General features: G+C 39.6%; 1 protein-coding gene across 1 annotated transcript in view; it reads left to right on the top strand.

The window, feature by feature from the left end:
* Nucleotides 1-23,194, top strand: part of LOC124136473 (myotubularin-related protein 9-like) — a 225,149-nt gene that overhangs the window by 41,456 nt on the left and 160,499 nt on the right. Inside the window, exons 2-4 of the mRNA XM_046502392.2 lie at nt 13,991-14,146; nt 14,597-14,756; nt 22,165-22,316. Of these exons, the coding sequence (XP_046358348.1) occupies nt 14,000-14,146; nt 14,597-14,756; nt 22,165-22,316 (459 nt within the window). The 5' untranslated portion in view covers nt 13,991-13,999. The remainder of the gene's footprint in view (nt 1-13,990; nt 14,147-14,596; nt 14,757-22,164; nt 22,317-23,194) is intronic.

The following is a 23,194-nucleotide window of genomic DNA, read 5'->3' as shown; positions in this document are numbered from 1 at the left end:
AGGTAGATCTACAAAATCACATACCCATTTGGGTAACAAATTACTAGAAATTTTGGGTACAAAAGTCACCACTGTACATTTCAACTGATTTTTGTGAATCAATGGGATAAAAAAATTTCGTCTGAATGATTCCTTTTCTCATTTTTTAAGACAAGAATTTGTTTTACATAACAAAACAGGCAGATCTACACGGATCACGTTTAGTCCTAAAAATGTTAAAAATATGGACACCTCAGAAATGAGGGCTTATAAGGTTATAATTCTACCTAACTAGTCACATGGTTTGACTTAGATCTAGGTCTACCTAAGAAAAGTCCTTATGAAAATCTTTTTTTATTTTTTTTATGACACTGACATTTCTGGCACTTAGACAAAGAGTATTCAAGGAAAGACAGATATGTTTTTGAATGAAAATATGACTTTCCTTTATAATTCTTTTTTTCATGATGACAGGGGAACTTTTATAAACACCAGCTGAGAAAGTTGTGATACTGTGATTGCATACAAAGAAAAACCAGGTTGGAAGCAGTACCTGTATGTATAAAATAGACCACATAAGGTGAACAAAAGTAATGGATTGGCTGACTGGAAAAAATACATCTGGCAAAGAAACATGTACACAGGCATGTTTCTTTTCATTCCAACCAGAAGACTGAGATAGCATTTTCTAAGAAACCTATGGCAAACTTACCAGCTCATGTGCCACCATGGTTCTTGTGATTAAACAAACAAAAATGTCATGTACTGTTACAAGTACTGTTACTGTAATTACATTAAATTAATTCCTATTAAATTATATTTCAGAATTGTTTAATTTGGAAACAAACCACATAATGCACAAGATTAATGTCCATATGAGTTTAGTATGTATATGTTAAGGATCTGATTTATTCATTATTCATGGAATACTAAAATTAAAATGATGACATCAGAGAGTTACTTATTCACATAGTTGATTTTCAGAGTGCAAGTTAATAATTGTTGAATAAATATGTTTAAACTAAAGATAATAATTGAAGTTTGATCAGTTACACTGTGCTGATGCAAAGACTAATATTTACTGTCCCCACACACCATCATTGTGGGAAACATAACTATTAAATATAACTTAAAATTTAAAACCTGTAAACAGCTGTAAATAATTAAACAATTACAAATCTATCATCAATACGCAATGATGGTGGTCTTCATATTTTTGGAATAAATTTAGAAATCCTTCGTGTAACTGTTCTAAAATCATGCTAGAATCTATAAATGTATTCCCGAAAGGAAAACTATCCTAAATGTAATGTGGAAATAACACCGAAAATATGTACGTAGCATTTTATTGCTTATATATACCCTATCATATTCAGCAACGCGGGGATGTTATTTTGAAACACGTTTTGTCAAGCCCATTTTTGCGCACCTGTTGTTGAGGGTGATCTTGCTGATCGACGATATCCATAGACGCATTACGTGGGATACACTTGTTGTAGTGAAACTTATCAGCCTGTACATCGCAGAAATATGAATCTTGTCCCATTTATATTCACAACATTGAATGGTGATTCTTAAATATCAACAGAAGTTCAAATAAAAGATACCGAGAAACTTGCATGTGGCATGTTGATTTATCGTCTACCGTTTCCGGGTCACGGGAGCATGCAAGGTCAAACGGATTAACTAATACGCAAATTATATTGTCAAAGTCACATTTTTATTTCATGTTAGTGGTGATTACTGATACTGTGTATCGACTTATATTTTTGCTGTATGTGATAGGCAAACTATTTCAAAATTTACTGTAATTGTTTTGTTTCGAAAGCTTATCAGCAGACTACCCCTGTCTGTGACATCACATCCGGTGACCTATGCACTTATTGAAATAATGCTGTCAGAATTCACGATCTTTATTTTCATTTTTCTTTCGTCATATTTATTGGAATATGACAAAAAAAACATTCTTCGATTGAGAAGATCGTCAACTTTCAGCAAGTTATATTTATAAAGGCAATGTAAACTTTGTTGATATTAAAATAGCAATAAGTTATGCGGAGGTCTGGCGAAGTGAGCCATGTTTGATTTTAGGACGTCTGCTAGCATCATGACACGGGTTGTTTATTTTTGTATATCGTAAATATTCAACCAAAACGCTTGAAATTAGGATTAGTGAATATTTATGTCATTAATTGTTTCCTGCAAATTTTATAACATGACACGTCAGATTAACCCTAATATTCGTATTTCTGCAACCGACATGATGACCTCGAAAATTAAGTTATTTTTCTGTTTAACGTTGATATAATAAATTCACTGAAATGGTTCATAATTTACCATTGCGTTGATATATTCCGATTAAAAAACCTGAATTTTTACTCAATTAAAATTAAGATATCGGAGATATAATTATTGAAATCAATTTGCACAAATGTTACGATATTAAAAGGTTCCATGCATGAAATGCAAACCACCTTCAATAACGCAATTCAGGTCAGTTCAAGAAAATTTACAAATTTTGTGTTCGCTTTGGTCTTAACCTTGGTATGATTGAAAACATCAGAATATTTTTATATAGAATTGTGTAGTTTTCTATCAGGAATAAATGTGCAAAATATTTCTTCAATTGGCCCTTGTTTAATGAGGCACCGACTGTTTGAAATCACCCACCCTCTTTAGAGCGCCTTATGCTAAAATTAATCCAGCAGGCAGGGGTAAGAAGTGTGAAAATAATTCAGCAGGCTAAAGGTTAATGCAAACTCATCGGGATTGTTCGCATTAGCTAAATTGTCCAGGGAAGATAACAGAATCTGTACGGAGTCTATGAATCTATGTATCCGTTGAATTGATGCATCTAATGCTTATAGTATCCGATTCGGTTATAACTTCTTGATTGCTCCGGAAATAAGGTTCGGTATATTCAGCGTCATTCTTACTCAATGACATTTTAACTGTTAGCTGATATATTATACAATTTAAATCAGCTAACTCCTGGTTAATTTTGCTCGATACGATGGGCTTAACATCATTAACATCCATGTTGGAATTAATATCCATCTTCCAACCTCTTAGATATGTACCAACGCCGTCTGTGGGTACAAATCTTAATTCAACGGGTTGATTATTTTATCATCTGGTTGATTTTTATCAACATTTAGTAAAGCGATCAATTCAGCTTTTCTCATTCAAGAATAGGGGCGGTCGGGTAGCCTAGTGGTTGAAGCATTCGCTTGTCACGACGAAGACCCGGGTTCGATTCCCGACATTGGTACAATGTGTGAAGCCAATTTCTGGTGTCCCCCGCCGCGATATTACTGGAATATTGCTAAAAGCAGCGTAAAACCATACTCACTCACTCATTCGAGAATAACCTCTCAGCCCACTTTTTTTCGCTTTAGCTTTGAGTTCTCTAACAGTCTGGGGTTTGTGGTATTCCAAACCGAGTAAATGAACCAATTCAGCTTTTATCATTCGAGAATAACCAAGTAGACCACGCTGTTTTGCCAAAGCCTTCAACTCTCTGACAAAAACCATTGTCATTTAATGGTATATACAAAATGAGTCAAATCTCTAAATGGTTGTTTTTCATATATCTAAATACATATTCTCCCAACCTATTCCTCTCATTGATGTAATCTCTCTTCCTAGCATAAATAATCTGGTTCCTGAACCTATCAGCGCCGTGTTTCTTACATAAACAATAACAACCTTTGACCCCAATCCCACATACAGAACATGTATAATTAATATTTCCCTGTCTGATGTAATAGGCATGTATACCACAGTTCACAGCATTGAATTTTTTTACCCATGAGTGTAAATCTACACAGATTCATGGTTATACATCTATCATATCATTTGCCTAAATGCAAATCACATCTCCACTAGTGAGCAGTTGAGGCATCGCTATTTATAGCTTAGCCAGTCAGCGTGACATAGCTTAGCAGTCAGGGTTATAAATAGCTGATATGACTCACCCCAACATAGATCATAGCTTACGCGTAATTGTGTAGCTGAAACTACTGACAACCCAAAAACTATAAACGCCATCTCGTGGTCTTTCTGAGCCTCTGACGGTGTATAAAACTGAGAGAGTGTTGGTCTCAGTATTGGGTCAAGTGTCTTTCCATAAACAAGGAAGTATTCGTGCATGGCAGATTCAACATCCTTAAACGTTTGAATTGAATGTCCTTGCTTACGCTGTTCATCATTAATAAAATCTAATCTTAATATCCTCTGTCTGGTCCATTGTGACTGGGCTGCTTCGAGTTGTTCTAATGCTTTATTATGTCTTTTCTGCTCCTCTCCTCTCATACTAGAAAATACAAAATTACTCCCCGAAAAAGCTAAAGCATTAACAATAGCTCCACCGACCATCATCGCAATTGATGCCATGATATGTTTATAAAATATTCAAATGTTTAATTACTTCATTATATCTTCTGGGATAAGCCCTTGTTTTATTTGCATATCTTTTGTTGCCATTGCTAATCCTATCTCAAGAACATCATACCAATATCATAACCATTAAAATCTAGCTTGGGTGGTGTGGCTTTAGTAATCATTTTAGCTATACGGGCATAGCCAATGGCCAAGCCGCTGACCACCGCTGAATGATACGTTGCGTTTACCAACATTTTGCTGTCTGTAACTGGAGTAGTCATGCTTTTATAACATTACATGAGGGTTTAATTCTAATTTTTGAACTTATGGTGTTTTCTCTTCTCCAGTCTTAAAAAACCATACCGATGCTATAGCAACAACCCCTAGTACATAGGGAGCCCAAGCTTTAATCAGGCTATGTTCAGTATTTTAGGCCTTTGCCTTCCTCGTGAGCGCACCCTTCCTACCAGCTGTGACTTTTCGAGGATTTCTAGTCACTCTGACTTGTGGTGCAATCGGGGCTTGTGGTGTTTCCACAATCGCTTGTGTTTCCTCGTTCGCTTGCAGTATTTCCGTCTCCATTATTAATAAGTGGGCACTTATGTTTAAATTGACAATACCTAGCCGTTATTAAAGCTGCGATAAGTGGCACTAAGAACATTCCGTATCTATGATAAGACTCACAGCTTACTGCGCTTATAGCGTGTTTGATGAATGGGTCTTTCTCGGGAGATTCGCATAAATACATGCGATTTTCTGACGGGATAGGAAGAAAGGTACTTGCTACAGCTGTGTATAGTTGTAACATAGCCGAACCTATTGTTTTAGTCATGGTAGCTCCCAGTCTAGACTCGTAACACGTGTACAGTTTTTTAATTTCTTCGTCGGTCATGTTATCAATTTTTTCAGTGGTATAATTTCCCCCCAAATATTGGGAACATTTTCCACCGGCTACCAAAGCCGCAAGTCTTTCTCTATGTTTATCTAAAGATTTATCTACCATAGGTTCTGGCTCATCTTGGAGCATTTGTTCGATAAGTTCATCGCATTCCATAACGTAATACCTGAGGAGATATTTAAGTCTAACATAATAAAATATTGCATATCCAATACAGCCCGAAATAATAAACTGTTGCGAAAAAATGACTATTTCAACCCACATTATTACATAATAACCGCTAATGTTCAATTTATCGTATTTTTGCTTTATTTTTGGCTAAATTTTGCTATATTTGCTATATTTGCTATATTTTGCTAAGCAGTTGCTGTATTTTGCTATAATTTTGCTAAGCAGTTGCTATTTTTGCTATATTTTTGCTAAGCAATTGCATAAGCAGCTGGTTGAATCGTTTTTTCATACGAGTTTACAGTGCTTCATTTCGGCTAACAGTTTTCTGTCTTTGTTCCGTTCGAGCTTGGTAGAAATAACATCATTTTCACGTAGACGTTCCTCAAATGAATCTTGGTCTTTGCAATGAAACAAGGCTACCCATTTGGTCTGCTCTCTGAGATCTTTCAGGACAGAGTTGTATTTTTGAGTAAGTACCCAAAAGCTATGCTTCTTACCTGAATGAGAATGCTAAATATGAAAGCATATCTTTCTTTTTGGTAAGTTCTTTACTCGCACTGCAGTCGTCTATTTTGAAAAGGGTTGATTTTCCTTTAAATCTTTCGTGACATTATCGTAAATAGTCTTGTTAACAATCGCCCGGATCAACTTTGTACACCTCGGTATCATTTAATTACCCAATCTTTCGATAGGTATGTTTTATTAACGCTTATATGTAGGCACAGAATAATAATATGGGCGAAAACGTGCCGATAACGACTTTGTAAAATATCTAGAATAACAGCTGTTTTTCCACAACCTGTTTGCCCGCAGTTGATAGCGCAGTGCGGTTCTTTAGGTAAAAGATTATTAATAGATCGCTTGCACGAATCTTCCATTCTTTATATTAAGTTGCGCGTCCATAATCAACTACAATTATATGTTTAATTTACCAGCTGCTTCCTGGAGCTTCGTTATCTGTATAGTGACACCCTCGCTGGCATTTTCTATTCTCCGCCCACTACCGTGTAGTTGGTCATTGTCTGTGGTTTCGCATGTCGAGCCATAGCGCATGCCTTGTGGTAAGGAATTCAGCCATCGATACATCCCCAAGAGACAGACCTTTCATGACCACGTTAACTTCTGGGCTTCGTTTTATAGAAGGGAGTTTTTTAATCTCATCCCACTGTTGATATGCTCGCATGCCTTGACGATATAGTTGATTAGGCACACCCTCGATAGTCAATTCTACTTTTGTAATCTTGGGGTTGTAGAACACCTCGGTATCTCTTGCAAATGCTTCAGAGGGGTCCTCGAACAACATTAAAATACCCTTCAACGATCTAGCGGGGACTTATAGATTAATATTCCACATCGTATCTCTTTTGTTCCTGGTGAGCTTTCGGTCGATCGAAGCACGCGATCGTACAAAATGGCTAAACTTCCGGTATACTGGTTACGAATTTGTCTGGCTAATTCAGGATCTGTTATCATATCATACTCCAGCGAGATATTGTCAATAGAATAGCTAGCATCTTCAGTAGCTTTGATTACTCTGCTGAAGTCATTAAAAGTGAGTTCGTATTCTAACCTATCGCCTAGTGATGCTTGATAGAAGGGCATGTGACTATCTAGTAATTCAAAGTCGAGCGGAATATAGAATCGGTTACCTAATGCTTCAGTAGAAGCACCCACACGCAGTCTCAATGTGTTCTGATTACCAATACCTTGGTACTGTAAGTTTTCCCGTTCTTTAGCCGTTCTCCAGAGATCCATGTAACAGAAATATATATTGCTATCGTCAATACTCAAAACCTCATTACTGCTAATTTTGATTGCGATTTTCTTAACAATCGCACGACCTATGTTCTGAAGGAGCTCCCTGGCCGTGTCGGTAGAAGTCAAAATAATAGTAAATGATAGTCGGGCAGTTGCTGGAACCAACACATTGTGAGCGCCTAGATTAGGAAAGCGAACCAGAAGTGTTTGATTCTGATCAATAGTACTCGGGTTATTTGTTATAGTTACAGACTGACAAATTGCTTTGACCCCTAATGGATCCCGAAGTCTACGTTGTGGGTTTAACTTGACATTGTTTATATTGAAATTATGTAACCTTATGTTTGATATAAAAATGGATGATATTAATCTAGATAACCTAACTGATACTAGTACAATCGAAGAGGGTACTGATGAAACCAGCTTTACGAATCTTATCGATGAACTTTTGAAACCAGCCGTTAATGATTATTACGATGCCTTAAAAGAAACTCCTATTGGTCGTGATTATTCAAAATTTACGATAGATAGTAAAGGAATATTGCGACTGTGTGGCTCTCCGGATATTGATCTTATGAATTCTCGTACTCGTAAGCCCCTAGCCTTGTCTACGATAGCCAGTAAACGTGGCATCAACATTGTTCGTAATGAATTTGGTTTTGAAGACTACTCACGAGAAAAACTTTCTGCGAAGACTACTAAGGTTCTTCAGACTGTGCGAACTGAACTCGGTGCCATAGATAAAGATAACTTGGAAGAAAGCTCTGACTCGGAGAAATCTTGGATACCTACTACGATAATTCCGCATTACAGGTACTGCCATCCTTTGAGTACCGTATAAGGGAATTACGCTGTCTTGACAAAGCAATGCACACAATGCGGGGAGAACTCATCAATGATATAGCCAAGCTATCCAAAGTCAACAAGCATATAGCTTATGAGAAAACAAAACTTGAACAGGTAGGCAATGAATTCAGTAGACGCCGCGTTGCAGAAAGATTGCGTAACTTAGAAGACGAAAGATCAGCCCACCTCAAAGCGGCTTCGAGTAATAGAAAGGCACTTCGTTCCCAAATCAGTCGAATTCGAGAAACTATCGATCAAGTCCTCAACGATGACACTACACTGGCCGATAAAATTAAAACATTGTTCAGAGAACAGGGGATAATGATTGCCAGTATTTAACCGCATTGGGATTTATTATATTGACTTTGACTCTCACATTAACCAGTGGCCGTGGTACAGGCGGTGGCACACCCCCTAGTGATAGGGGTGGCATAAAAGTGTGGATAAAAAAGGATTTAAAAGCATTAGGTTCAGCACTGGGAAAGCCGCGTCTGCACTTCCTGGTATAATAGGGAGTATTGTTTCCTGGCTCTTGAATTTATTAGCAAAGACCACCACCTGGTTTAGTCAAAACTTGTTGGCACTGATCGTAGCAATTGCCGGGCTGTTGTACGTATCCATTAAAGACTATTTATCCAAATCATGAGTAAACCAGCCGCGACTCCACCTACAATAAGTGCTGTTTTTTCATCGATATGTAGATTTTTAGCAGCAATATGTGGCGGCACTTGTGGTTGTGCGTCAGTAGATGGCTGTTTCGGTGACTGTGGTTTTACTATTCCCGTTTCGCCTGTGTTTGTTTGCGTTTTTAATTCGGTGTTAACATCTGAATTTATACCTGGTTTTTGTTGATCGGTAGCAATAACAATTTTATTATTATAACCGATCACTTGACCGATCTTAAGTTCCATATTACTCGGAGACATGTATAGTCCCGGCGCTTAAACGTAGTCTACTTTGGATTGAGTGTACTGTAATTCAATTTGATAACGTTTTATAGAAGATGGTATGTCAACTGGTGAATTAATAGCATCCTCTACGTTTGCGACAAACTGTTTTTGCTCATCGAGCTCTGTCCCAGAACCAATTATTCCTGTTCGTGTTTGCGATTGTGCACCAAGAATTGCCCATACATAAGTTCTTATTGATTCATTAACTCTTACAACTCCTGGGTTAGTAAAATTATTTTCTGTTTTATCATAAAGAAATTCATTCCAAGCGTTTGCTGTATCGTTTTGTTGCACAAAACTTGTAACAATATAAGCTAAACCATTCTTAAAGCTCATAAGATCTCCTCTCCAATTGTTACTCGAAAGTTCCCAGCCATGATAAAGATTATGCATTCTTACAAAAAGATTGTTTTTCTGTCACAACTTAAATGGATCGAATGATCATTTTTGTCCACTGTACGGACCTAGACCATGGTTAAGTCCTTTAATACGCCAATCTTTACATGTAGAAATATTAAATTCCTGACAAATACATTCATACGCAAACCTATTGTATGGATTATTTGATGTATTCCATGCTCGATCCTGTGGTAATGGGGCACTGATTTCTTTAAGTATACCGTGACCCTGTATTTTTCAAAGATATTAGGGAAATGAATGAAAAACTTAGCACCAGAGGCACTTACTAAAATTGACTGATTCGTAAGTATAGGATAAAACCTGTCCGAGGGTTGTTATGATATCTAAAACCCGCATCCCGAGGGGCTTGCCCCAAGGAATTTTCCAAAGGGAAAGGGTTTTAAATATCACTAACAACCCGAGGGGAAGTGTTTTATCTAACTTATGAACTGAAAAAAGAAACTTAAAACAACATTTATAAACATTTTTATGTTTCGAACATACTTTCCATGAACATTAGGGCGTAAAATATCTGTTGCTGGCATACGGATCTTGAAAAGGACATCCTAAAAACATTGTGATTGATCAGCGCCTCTGTAGTCTTGTGGTTGCGTGTTCGGTCCTCGGGAATATAAAGAAAATATTTGTCATTTGATTTTACATTTCATTACATGTTACAATCTGAACCGAAGTTGTATAAATAAAATAACCAGGACATTATATAAAATCCATCAGATATTATAACACATTATATAGCAAATATGACTTGCATATCCTATAAAATCCCGGGGATATTATATAAAATCCCAGGGACATTACAGCGTCACTGTTTATGAGATTTAACCCGACCAGAGAACAATAGGATGACGTCACTGGAGGTTTATAATGTAAGTTGATTTCATATTTAAGTTATGATATAGTATCTTTGTATATTTAATATATACTGTTACACTCCCAGGAATAACAAAATGGCCAGTCTATTCAACTGCTTCATGCTATCGATAACTCGGCTGGGCAACTTGAAGTCGCTCTATGTGATGTAACGTATTACCCACGGTGGACCAATATAAGTGCTGTGAGAAAAAATAATGCGGCAATACTAATTGAAAACAAAAAAATAATCAAAACCATCATTATACCTGGTGGGTATTACAGCGAATGCTCACTCTGATGAAATTTTTAAGCCTTGGGGAGCTAGTCTCACACAAAATGAGTCGAATGGGATGCTGATTTTAAACTCTGGAGAAAAGGGTGGAACTCTTCTCCCGTACTTATCAAATACACTTGGATTTTCTGGACAAAAAGAAGTAACACAACCCAACGAAACATTGCATGGAGTTAAATTACCCGATTTAGTTCCCTATAAGAGTTATGCATCCATCTTGATCAGATCAGTACAACGGAAAATATTCAACTCGAAAGTCCTTCAACTCTGCTATGAGCTATTCCAATCAAAGATGAAAAATACAAAAGTGATAGAACGGAATCTTTCTCATCATTACAATATAAAAAGTTAAAGCGGGGCATTATTTCAGATCTCAGAATTTCTGTATTAGATGTAAAACATCAACCTGTGCATATAGGATACTTGAGTGTAACACTCAATATTATAAATAATGGTTGATTCATCAGGCCCTGAAGCGCATAACCTTAGACAATGTAATACAATTACGCTTTCCGATCTTGGAGACACAGAAGGATGGCAAGTTATACGCTTTACACTTACAAGATAATGTATACAAACAGAAAGAAGTTGTATTCACAGGTAATGTAGGAGATTTAAGTGATGTCAACGTTAGTAGACTCAATAAAAACACTTCATACAATCTTACTCGCAATGATGATAATAAATGGACTATGGTCGAAGAAAAATTTGAGTGGCTACTGAATATCGTCATTTCCCCACCATATGTGATGATGGGTAAGGGACATCAATTAACTAAGATAATAGATAGTGGGATTGTACTCGGGGCTCATATCCCATCAAAATGAAAAAGTGTGTTAGTCGCTCCCCTACCAGAAAACCCAGGTCATATGTTATTGAGTCGTCCAGCATTAAAAAATGTTAGTTTAAATTTGGTTACTGAATTCAATGATATAAAACAGAACTTGAGTGCTATACCTGATCTTTCTACACTTATTATTGAAGTCTTGTTTGGGGATGCATCGGAAGATGCCTTCGAGATATTACCAGGTCTATCAATTAAATGGCTCAAGAAACACGAGCGTTAACGTTGTAGTATTATTTATATGGGAGTATCACCCGTTGGTTGCAACCCTTGAGGTTACACACAACCAAATGTTTTCCCATGGACTTCTATAGTAACGTTATATATTTTTTTTAAATAACCAAGCATTCAACAGCTATTACCTGTACCTGCACAGTTTGGCCTTAGAGCAGCAATAAAAAAATAAAAAATGACTAGCTTAGCCAGCTCCTTTTCCGAGTACAGGAAGCTAAACACACCACCCCTAGTTTCGCACCAAATGTCACCTACTTGAAAATAGCTGTGGTCACATTCAGCATAAGTCATCATGTTGAAAAAGACAGTACTAAATATAGAAAAACATGGTCAGTTTTAATAACTGGATGGATGTACATTTGAAAGACATAAAAATCTTACAGAATATCCTCCAATCACAGCCTGCCGATATTTCTCGATCTGCACTGAAGGCTCCCTACGAAAACTGCACTGTCCAAACTGGTTCTGATTTGGTGTAGTAGAACCTTGAAGGGGTCCAAATTAATAAGGGTGAAAGCATTTCTCTTACTAAGATGTTTATGCCGTGTAATATACATTTAATAAGGTTGATGTATTCTCTCAAAACATTTAAGCAAGATCAATTAAAGACTATTATATGATATAATAACATACATTATGAGTTTATATCCGGTGCTCGATGAAGCATCTGAAAAGATGGATACTGTTGATGGATTTTGATTACATCAAATAAGCGACATAAAACATCGAATAGATAAGGAGCGGGAGTTGAGACTTGGATTGTATAAAAAGTATCGCAGAGCTGTTAATGCTCTCGACGGAGTTGACACTGCGCTTGTAACAGCTGGCATGGGACTCGGTGTAGCCGGTGTTGGTTTATTATCAACTATAATCGCTGCGCCTATCGTACTTGGTATGGAAGTAGCAGCCGGAGTCTCAGGACTGGCCGGAATAGCGCTAAAATTTATTTCTCGTAAGTTGCAAAAGAAAGCATTAAAGCATGATAATATTCAGATACTCGCCGAAGCAAAGTTGAACAGCATTGAGGATCATATTTCAACAGCACTTGCTGATTGTAAGATATCAGAGGAGGAGTTTCGTTTTGTGTTGTCAGAACTAACCAAATACAATGCAATGAGCTGGAGATTCGATCCAATTCTCGTAAGACCAGTGGTATTAGCGAAGACGAGAAAAAAAAGTTCATAGAACAGGGGAGACAACAAGTGCGCCAATTATTCCGTGCCAAAACCAAAGAACTGGTTGGAGATTAAAAATAGATTGTTTCCTGTCGTTGGATCACATTTAAATGAATGCTTACATAAGTCTATAATATATAGTCTGGTCTCCTAGTAAAATGAATGAAGAACTTAGAAAAAATATCAAACTTCGCTTGTTTCTTTAGCCAATCCTTGGCCACATCTTTAGATACCTTAGCTGCAGTGGCTAATTTTTTAATTGCTCCTATACCTTTCCAATATCCTCATGGGCTGTAGTAAATTTTATCCATTATTTATTAATATTGATGTTTCTTTTAATACGAATCATGACGATCGTTGATCGCATCATCATTTTTGCATAACAAATTCCCTCTGTAGTAGCAGTATAGGTATATAAAACTGGTTCCAGTGGAAGTGGTCCAGAACTGTCATTGTCTATACTACTTGACGACATTCTCACATACGATAGTGGAAGTGGTGTCAACAAAAAATATGGTGAATTTATGTGAAATGCCTGTCTTTGTTGACATTTCCAACTTGGACTGTATGTCCATGTGAGCTGCACTGTCATGGCACTGTTCTTATCTCACCTGAATCATAGTCCTACATGAGTTTGTTTTTGTCTGTTTTGTTGGGTTGTCTGAGGACATTTTTGTCAGTTTTGGATGTAATATTCAAACAGTTTTTAGTCAGTTTTTATTTGTCAGAGGTCACACACATGCTTCTCATTATTCATGTCCACACGAATGAGGAATCTGATGAGATCAGAAAGTACCGTATTCGACGTAATAAGTGCCCACGGCAATATTTGTTAATATATTGGCTAGTGATCAATCCCAATTAGCACCCTTCCGATGGATCAATGTACACAAGACTTTTTTATTTGTGTATAATACGCACTTGTGTGTTATATGCACCCTTAATTACGGGCAATTAAATTCTTGAAAAAGATATCTGTCGTGTATAATATGCAGAGACTTTTCTTTTGTATCATTTCAGGCTGTCAGTATAAACTACGAAATTTACGATCTTTCAACTCTTTCACCACCATTATGTTCTAATAAGAGCCCCCTATTTCTAATTGTAAGAGCGCTCTGGGTGCTTATTACGTTGAATATGGTATTTCTTATTGTACCTTTAATCTGTTGACATACCTCGTAACTTTAGTTTTACAGAATGGAATTCGCAGACTTCATCAAGATCCCAATGGTTGATGGTGTGATAATGAGGAGACCATTTGAGGGCTCTGTGGAGGGCACACTATGTGTTACAGGCCATCATCTTATTTTGTCTTCTCGCAAAGACCAACGAGAAGAACTTTGGGTAGGTTTTAGATAGAAAGTAAATGTCATTGGGTGATTATCTCAACTGCATGGCATGAAAAGCTGATTGTGTTGCATCATGCATCCATCATCACTCGATCATCCATTAAAGTAGGGACCAGTCATTTATTACAGGAGGTGGGGGTGTCCAAGGTTTTTGATGCACTAATGTAATGAAAATATGGATCTTCCCCTAATGCTTGTCATACTTTTCAATGACCCTCCACATGTATATTTTATTCATGATCCTTCCCATGTGTATTACTTTTTATGTACCCCGGTTGACACCAAGTGTCGTGTAAACTGGTTCTTGTAGGGAAATGGCCTGGTAGTGTGTTAGCTGATGACTGTATGTACATCTGGTCAAGGTTACTGTTTTTCTTTCTAACAAGACAATTATTAATGTTCCGAAAAATAATCTCACCACAACATTGTGTTTCTATGTTTCCAGCTTCTTCACAGTGCTGTTGACAGTATTGAGAAGAAACTTAGTGGTTCTGGTGGAAGTCTCTACCTCAGATGTAAAGACTTTGGTGTTGTACAGCTCGACATTCCAACTGCAGATGACTGCATAAGTGTATCCAGCTCAGTAGAGCAACTCTCAAACATAGGTAATTTCTCATGTGAATATTGACTCAATACTCATCCTCTATTTCTCCAGACCAATCAAACATTGAGATGAGGAAAAGGAAATGGGTAAGGGACTTGCCACTGCTAGTTTTTATGGCCATGAAGACATCCTTTCCATCAAAAGATTTTTGAGGATTTTGTTTTGTGTGTCAGTCAATCTTTCAATGGCAAATTGTTTGCAAACTATCATAATGAACATGTTGATATTGCCAACTTCACATTGAGGCTGGTTTGTCACTGGCATTCTGATGAGTCCATTAGACTGAGTAGCGCAGCAAATCGACTTGGCTATTGAAAATCAAGCGCGGGGAATTTAAGATTGCGAGAACCATGGGAATGGATCCAGGAGTAGTATAGGCGATGGGGGTGTTGGGGCACCCCACCCTGGACTAGGTCCAGAGCCTGATAATGCTTCCATGGAGGCCTTAAGTTTTATGTGATGATGATCATTTGATCTAACCTTATCTGAATAGTTAATTGCAGGAACATCAAAATTAATTAATAATGGATAAAATTTACCATAGCCCGCAAGGATATTGGAAAGGTAAAGGGTCAATACAGAAAGTAGCTGCAGCGGCTAAGGTATCTAAAGATGTGGCCAAGGATTGGTTAAGGAAACAAGCAATATGGCAAATATACTTACGGGCCCCACGATATATACCAAGGAAAAAGTTTTGATATTTCCATAACTAATGAAGTTCATCAGTCTGACACCTTGTTTCTTCCACACGATAAGGAAAGAGCGTGGCAGAGGGAAACCTCAAGGCACTTATCAGTCCCGGCGTGGTAAATACCACAGTAGGGGAGGTGATAAGAGGGGTAAACACTGAGATGTTGGACAGTCACGACAGTCCCGCCCCCAGCCGTCCAAATTGTCGATATCCCCGTAGACTGGAGACTGAATTGATTTTTGAAGAACTGTCGCTTCCTCAAGTACGATTATGTTCTCAACATACTACTAGATGTAGAGGTTCTTCTACCATTGACCACGGCTCCACTTCCTTGGTATTATCCAGGAAAGCAACACCTGCTATTAACCCTTTCGCCCCGACTGCCCGATTTATCGGGCAGCATAAACCGTGTCCCAGTACCCAGCTGCCCGAAAAATCGGGCGGCTACTGTCCAAGCCCCACACACGGCTGCCCGATAAATCTGGCGGCACGACCGTGTTTACAAAATCTTCTATACCAACAAAGTTGAGTCCATCGTTTTGGGGATAGCTCGAAGATCTATCCGGATGTTTTTTCTATGGGGAACAATGCAGATCTTATCATCATTCTTAAACACAGTCATCGCCTTTATTTTTTACATTAATTATGGCTTTTTCCTTTTTATAATACGAGGGTAGATCTATATAAGATCCACCTTTGAAAGGCATATAATTTGCTATATCTAAATATAAACTATCCATTTTATCCACAACCCAACCCGAACCTCTGTTAGTCCAGCGTTCTAAAGTTTCCTGTATCCTCTGAATTGATGTATCTAATGATGCACTTATAGTATCCGATTCTGTTATAACTTCTTGATTGCTCAGGAAATAAGGTTCGGTATATTCAGTGCTATCGTCTGCATTACTTTTACTCAATGACATTTTAACCGTCAGCTGGTATTTTATACTATTTAAATCCTCGTTAATTTTGCTGGATATGATGGGTTTAACATCATTAACATCCATGTTGGAATTAATATCCATCTTCCAACCTCTTAGATATTTACCAACGCCAGCTGTGGGTACAAATTTTAACTCATTATTATCAACAACAGTGGGTTTATCAACACTGATTTATTATTATCTAGTAAAGCGATCAATTCAGCTTTTCTCATTCGAGAATAACCTCCCAGCCCACTTTTTTTTTCGCTTTAGCTTTGAGTTCTCTAACAGTCTGGGGTTTGTTGTATTCCAAACCGAGTAAATCATTCAATTCAGCTTTTCTCATTCGAGAATATCCATGTAGACCACGTTATTTTGCCAAAGCCTTCAACTCTCTGACAAAAACCATTGTGATTTAATGGTATATACAAAATGAGTCAAATGTCTAAATGGTTATATTTCCATATCTAAATACGTAATCTCCCCAACCTATTCCTCTCGTTGATGTAATCTCTCTTCCTAGCGTAAATAATCTGCTTCCTGACCCTATCAGCGCCGTGTTTCTTACATAAACAATAACGAGCTTTGACCCCAATCCCACATACAGAACAAACTTAATTTTTATATTCTTGTGTGATGTAATAAGAATGGGTACCACAGTAAACACCCACACACCGTCGGTTACATTGAATTGGTTTCCCCATGAGTGTATATATGCACAGATTCATGGTTATACACCTATCATATCTTTTGTCTAAAAGGCAAATCGGATCTCCACTGGTGAGTCATAGTTGTCATCGCTATTCATAGATTAGCTGAAAATAGACAACAGTCAGCCAGTCAGCTCGATATAGCTGAACAGCCAGTCAGTGCTATTTATAGCTGAGTACCGTATATCGCTGTGTATAAGGCGAGTTTTTCGTACCTAGAATGAGGGGGTTAAGAAGGGGTGTCGTCTTATACACGGAGTCGAAGATCTCACGTTTTTTTCCAGGCGTTTTACTTTCAGCTTCCACTGGCAATGTCAACCGGCGTTCCATAGCCAGCCCAGCATTTGACAATAATACTTCGCATTTCGTCCTAAATAACTGTTCCAATAACTATTTCCATACATAAACATGATTTGTATCTGTTTTCCTTGAATAAGGTTTAATAATTTCTGCAAATAAAGTTGAAATTACCCTCGCCTCGATCCAGCTGACACGGAAAAACAATCAACATCCGTGAGTAGAGAGCCGGAAGTACTGGTAAGCATTTGCATATTGCACATGTGACCTAACATGTGACAACCAGTGAAGCTGAAATCAATTCTCGTTGTTTTTACAGTTGTATTAACAACTGTTGGAGACGTGTGTATAAGTGATTGTGGAATAAACATGCTGAGTGTGAAGCAAACATAAGCCTAGTTAGTTACAACATAGTTTATTGGCGATTAAATTACTCACCATTGTCTCTTATGTTATTACCTCATAAATTAATTTTATTTTACAAGCACCACTTTGGTGTCGTACCGTGTAAACACAAAATGGCCACGTGTGCTGGAGTTACGCACGTGACCAATCATCTTAGAAGAAACCCTGCAAGATAAACATATTTTTATTGCAAATATAAGGTTTGTGTGTGCACTTATACACGGAATCTTACAACGCAGCAAATAAAATAACTCAAATATTCCACGTCACAGTAATCAAACAAACACCTAATTGGCAACAATATACACGAGGCGTAATTAGGGTTAACCCAAGGGAAACAACTGAGGATTTACAATTATACTCTCTAGAAGCTAACATAAATCAAGACCAAAACCCTCAACCACTAATCACCAGCACGCGTAGAATAACCTCAACTAGAAACGGAAAAACGGTCCCAACCTCCATTGTCATAATCAACTTCAAAAAGACTGCTAAATTCCCTGAAGCCCCCAAACACATATCCTTCAGGGCCCACACCAACTTAGAAGTCAAACCCTATATAAAGCAGGTTAAGCAATGTTCAAAGTGCCTCAAATACAACCACACTGCCTCCCAATGCACATACCGTAAAACTAAATGTAAAAAATGCGCACAAACAGACTGCCCAGGCACATGCACACCCTGGTGCATCCACTGCAAATCCACCCAACACACTTCACTTTCAAACCAATGCCCATACAGACACACACTCACCCAGCAGGCCAACAAACACATAAACAAAGACACAGCTAAAATCCAAACGCGAAAATTTGCTACACCTGCATCTAAACCACTCCTACCTACACCACACCCAAACACCATCCCACAAAGAAACACCACACCCTTAACCGACAGCTCTGTCTGGGGCCCCTACCGAGAAACCGCACTCACCTCACACACACAAGCAGCCGCTCAACCAACCACGAACCCTCCCACATCTCACATAGCCAAAACATCAACCCCCGCATGCAAAACAAACCTCAAAATGACCACCACAACACGACCCTCATCCAAGCACCCTACAGCCCATATGGCAACAACACTCTCCCACAAGCAAGCACAACAACAAAACACAAACACTAAGAAATCATCAGCTACACCCATCCCGCAAACACCTTCACAATCCTCCACATCACATGCCTCCCCCATGGAAACTCAATCAGCTAAACCTAATCTAACCGATGACGAAGATTTCTCCACTACTGAGGAAACAATAGACACTACTCCAACTAAAACAAACCAAACTCCCCAACCAGCCAATACCCAAAACCTAAATAACCTCACCTTACTCCTAGCATACATGCATAGTCAAAACTCACCAAAAGCTAGCATGAAATCCTTCCACAAAGTAGCTTTCAATCTAAAATTAACCGATCTTCCCTTCTTCCTCTTTAACCTCCATCTAAAAGAACTCACCGAATAAAATAAAAACTAAAAACTAAATCACCAATCACCCGAACCCAATAATGTAAGGACTACCCCAGAACACAAATCTTCCTGCCCGGGTCATGGACTACCCCAGGACACAAATGTTCCTGCCCGGGTCATGGACTACCCCAGGACACAAATCTTCCTGTCCGGGTCATGGACTACCCCAGGACACAAATGTTCCTGCCCGGGTCATGGACTACCCCAGGACACAAATGTTCCTGCCTGGGTCATGGACTACCCCAGGACACAAATCTTCCTGTCCGGGTCATGGACTACCCCAGGACACAAATGTTCCTGCCCGGGTCATGGACTACCCCAGGACACAAATTTTCCTGCCCGGGTCATGGACTACCCCAGGACACAAATGTTCCTGCCTGGGTCATGGACTACCCCAGGACACAAATGTTCCTTCCTGGGTCATGGACTACCCCAGGACACAAATGTTCCTGCCTGGGTCATGGACTACCCCAGGACACAAATGTTCCTGCCTGGGTCATGGACTACCCCAGGACACAAATCTTCCTGTCCGGGTCATGGACTACCCCAGGACACAAATCTTCCTGCCCGGGTCATGGACTACCCCAGGACACAAATGTTCCTGTCCGGGTCATGGACTACCCCAGGACACAAATGATCCTGCCCGGGTCATGGACTACCCCAGGACACAAATGTTCCTTCCTGGGTCATGGACTACCCCAGGACACAAATGTTCCTGCCTGGGTCATGGACTTCCCCAGGACACAAATGTTCCTGTCTGGGTCATGGACTACCCCAGGACACAAATGTTCCTGTCCGGGTCATGGACTACCCCAGGACACAAATGTTCCTGCCCGGGTCATGGACTACCCCAGGACACAAATGTTCCTGCCCGGGTCATGGACTACCCCAGGACACAAATGTTCCTTCCTGGGTCATGGACTACCCCAGGACACAAATGTTCCTGCCTGGGTCATGGACTACCCCAGGACACAAATGTTCCTGCCTGGGTCATGGACTACCCCAGGACACAAATGTTCCTGTCTGGGTCATGGACTACCCCAGGACACAAATGTTCCTGCCTGGGTCATGGACTTCCCCAGGACACAAATGTTCCTTCCTGGGTCATGGACTACCCCAGGACACAAATGTTCCTTCCTGGGTCATGGACTACCCCAGGACACAAATGTTCCTGCCTGGGTCATGGACTACCCCAGGACACAAATGTTCCTGCCTGGGTCATGGACTACCCCAGGACACAAATCTTCCTGTCCGGGTCATGGACTACCCCAGGACACAAATCTTCCTGCCCGGGTCATGGACTACCCCAGGACACAAATGTTCCTGTCCGGGTCATGGACTACCCCAGGACACAAATGATCCTGCCCGGGTCATGGACTACCCCAGGACACAAATGTTCCTTCCTGGGTCATGGACTACCCCAGGACACAAATGTTCCTGCCTGGGTCATGGACTTCCCCAGGACACAAATGTTCCTGTCTGGGTCATGGACTACCCCAGGACACAAATGTTCCTGTCCGGGTCATGGACTACCCCAGGACACAAATGTTCCTGCCCGGGTCATGGACTACCCCAGGACACAAATGTTCCTGCCCGGGTCATGGACTACCCCAGGACACAAATGTTCCTTCCTGGGTCATGGACTACCCCAGGACACAAATGTTCCTGCCTGGGTCATGGACTACCCCAGGACACAAATGTTCCTGCCTGGGTCATGGACTACCCCAGGACACAAATGTTCCTGTCTGGGTCATGGACTACCCCAGGACACAAATGTTCCTGCCTGGGTCATGGACTTCCCCAGGACACAAATGTTCCTTCCTGGGTCATGGACTACCCCAGGACACAAATGTTCCTTCCTGGGTCATGGACTACCCCAGGACACAAATGTTCCTGCCTGGGTCATGGACTACCCCAGGACACAAATGTTCCTGTCTGGGTCATGGACTACCCCAGGACACAAATGTTCCTGCCTGGGTCATGGACTTCCCCAGGACACAAATGTTCCTGTCCGCGTCATGGACTACCCCAGGACACAAATGTTCCTGTCTGGGTCATGGACTACCCCAGGACACAAATGTTCCTGCCTGGGTCATGGACTACCCCAGGACACAAATGTTCCTGTCTGGGTCATGGACTACCCCAGGACACAAATGTTCCTGTCTGGGTCATGGACTACCCCAGGACACAAATGTTCCTGCCTGGGTCATGGACTACCCCAGGACACAAATGTTCCTGTCCGGGTCATGGACTACCCCAGGACACAAATGTTCCTGTCTGGGTCATGGACTACCCCAGGACACAAATGTTCCTGCCTGGGTCATGGACTACCCCAGGACACAAATGTTCCTGCCTGGGTCATGGACTACCCCAGGACACAAATGTTCCTGTCTGGGTCAGCATGTCAACAAGAGACCAATCATTATCGAACTGAGTCGGCCCCCATTTTACATGCCAAATCTTTTGTAATTAATGTTCAATTCATATTTAAGTGTTGTGTTGTTGATGCTTAAATATAAGATATAACAAAATCAGTTGCTTTCTATCTTCGGCAATGGACAAAAACAAGTCTGCTTTGGTAAATTAAAACTTTATTTCATCATAATAATTTATTTAACATATTATTGATGTCACTATTTAGACATAGACAACAATTCTGATTATCAATCTACAGACGATGAAATTACATTTTAAGCAGGACAGCGGCTAGAAAGAAAAGATTGCCAAGGTTCACAGGCACCATGGTGTCATCTCCCAGGACAGATGTTGGCCCGAGTGAGGACCTGGCACTCCTTCCTCCCATGTCTACCATTGTGGCATAACAAATATCATGATCAGACAGTTCTGTCATGAATAACCTACCAACAGAATGGTACAGATATCAATATATCCACAGTGATTTTTCTTATCTTGCAGATGACATGACGCTGAAATACCCTTTCTTCTATCGAGCTAGCTTTGAAGTGATGGAGGATGGGTGGCAAGCATTTCTACCTGAAACAGAGTTTGGCCGTTCTAAGGAATGTTCAGATGAATGGAGACTTAGTTATGTCAACAAAGACTTTCAGGTATGTTTTGTGATTTCTTAAGCAAAAGGATTTCTCCATTCTTAGCTCACCTGGCCTGAAAGACCATTTCACAAGTCGTCCTTATACTAATACATGATTTGAGGCCGTAGCAGTATTTGCCAAGCCACAGCTGACTATCTCAATCTATCCTTCCTTTTGAGCAAGCCTAAAGGAGGAAATACACTATAGTATTCCCCAGTCCTCTCTGATGCCAAATGTTGACAAAGTCTTGTGTGACATAGTAAGATCGAAATACATGATTGTGCCAGATGTGTTGAAGACATTTTACCAAGTACCACTTGCTCAGATAGCCATGAAATACTTCTTTGTCGTGACTCCTTTAAAGGATGTACGTCTATGGTTATCATTAAAGAACAGAACATTCTTGTGAACTATGACCCTGTTTGCTTAATCTGTGGATTGGGCATGCTTCACTGCCTAATCCCACAGAAAAACAACAATTTTCTTTGAGGAATAGAGAAGTTTTTAATGTGTTTGAGAACATTAGATACACATTGATGTAGCAGAGTGAAAGTGCACCAAGGAATTTTACATTGTTTTGTAAAATTGCAGTGAAAAGTATAAAAGATGTTGTTTTGGTGGTAGAGTGTTTCAGTTATTTCATGGATTTGTTGTAACGTTAATTATGATGACAATCAAGTCTATTCTTCAGTACTTATCAGTTGTATGGTATTTCAGTCAATAGGTGTTCCTGCATAACTAGACAGTACTGGAAGTGGTCAAGGTTACAGTAAATGTATCTGTAGTGGCCAGTGTTCCTGCATAACTAGACAGTACTGGCAGTGGTCAAGGTTACAGTAAATGTATCTGTAGAAGCCAGTGTTCCTGCATAAATAGACAGTACTGGCAGAAGTCAA

This window comes from Haliotis rufescens, unplaced genomic scaffold, assembly GCF_023055435.1.
Source record: "Haliotis rufescens isolate VD_foot unplaced genomic scaffold, xgHalRufe1.0.p SCAF_1, whole genome shotgun sequence".
NCBI classification, from domain to species: domain Eukaryota; kingdom Metazoa; phylum Mollusca; class Gastropoda; order Lepetellida; family Haliotidae; genus Haliotis; species Haliotis rufescens.
This window is presented reverse-complemented; position numbering and strand designations above follow the sequence as displayed.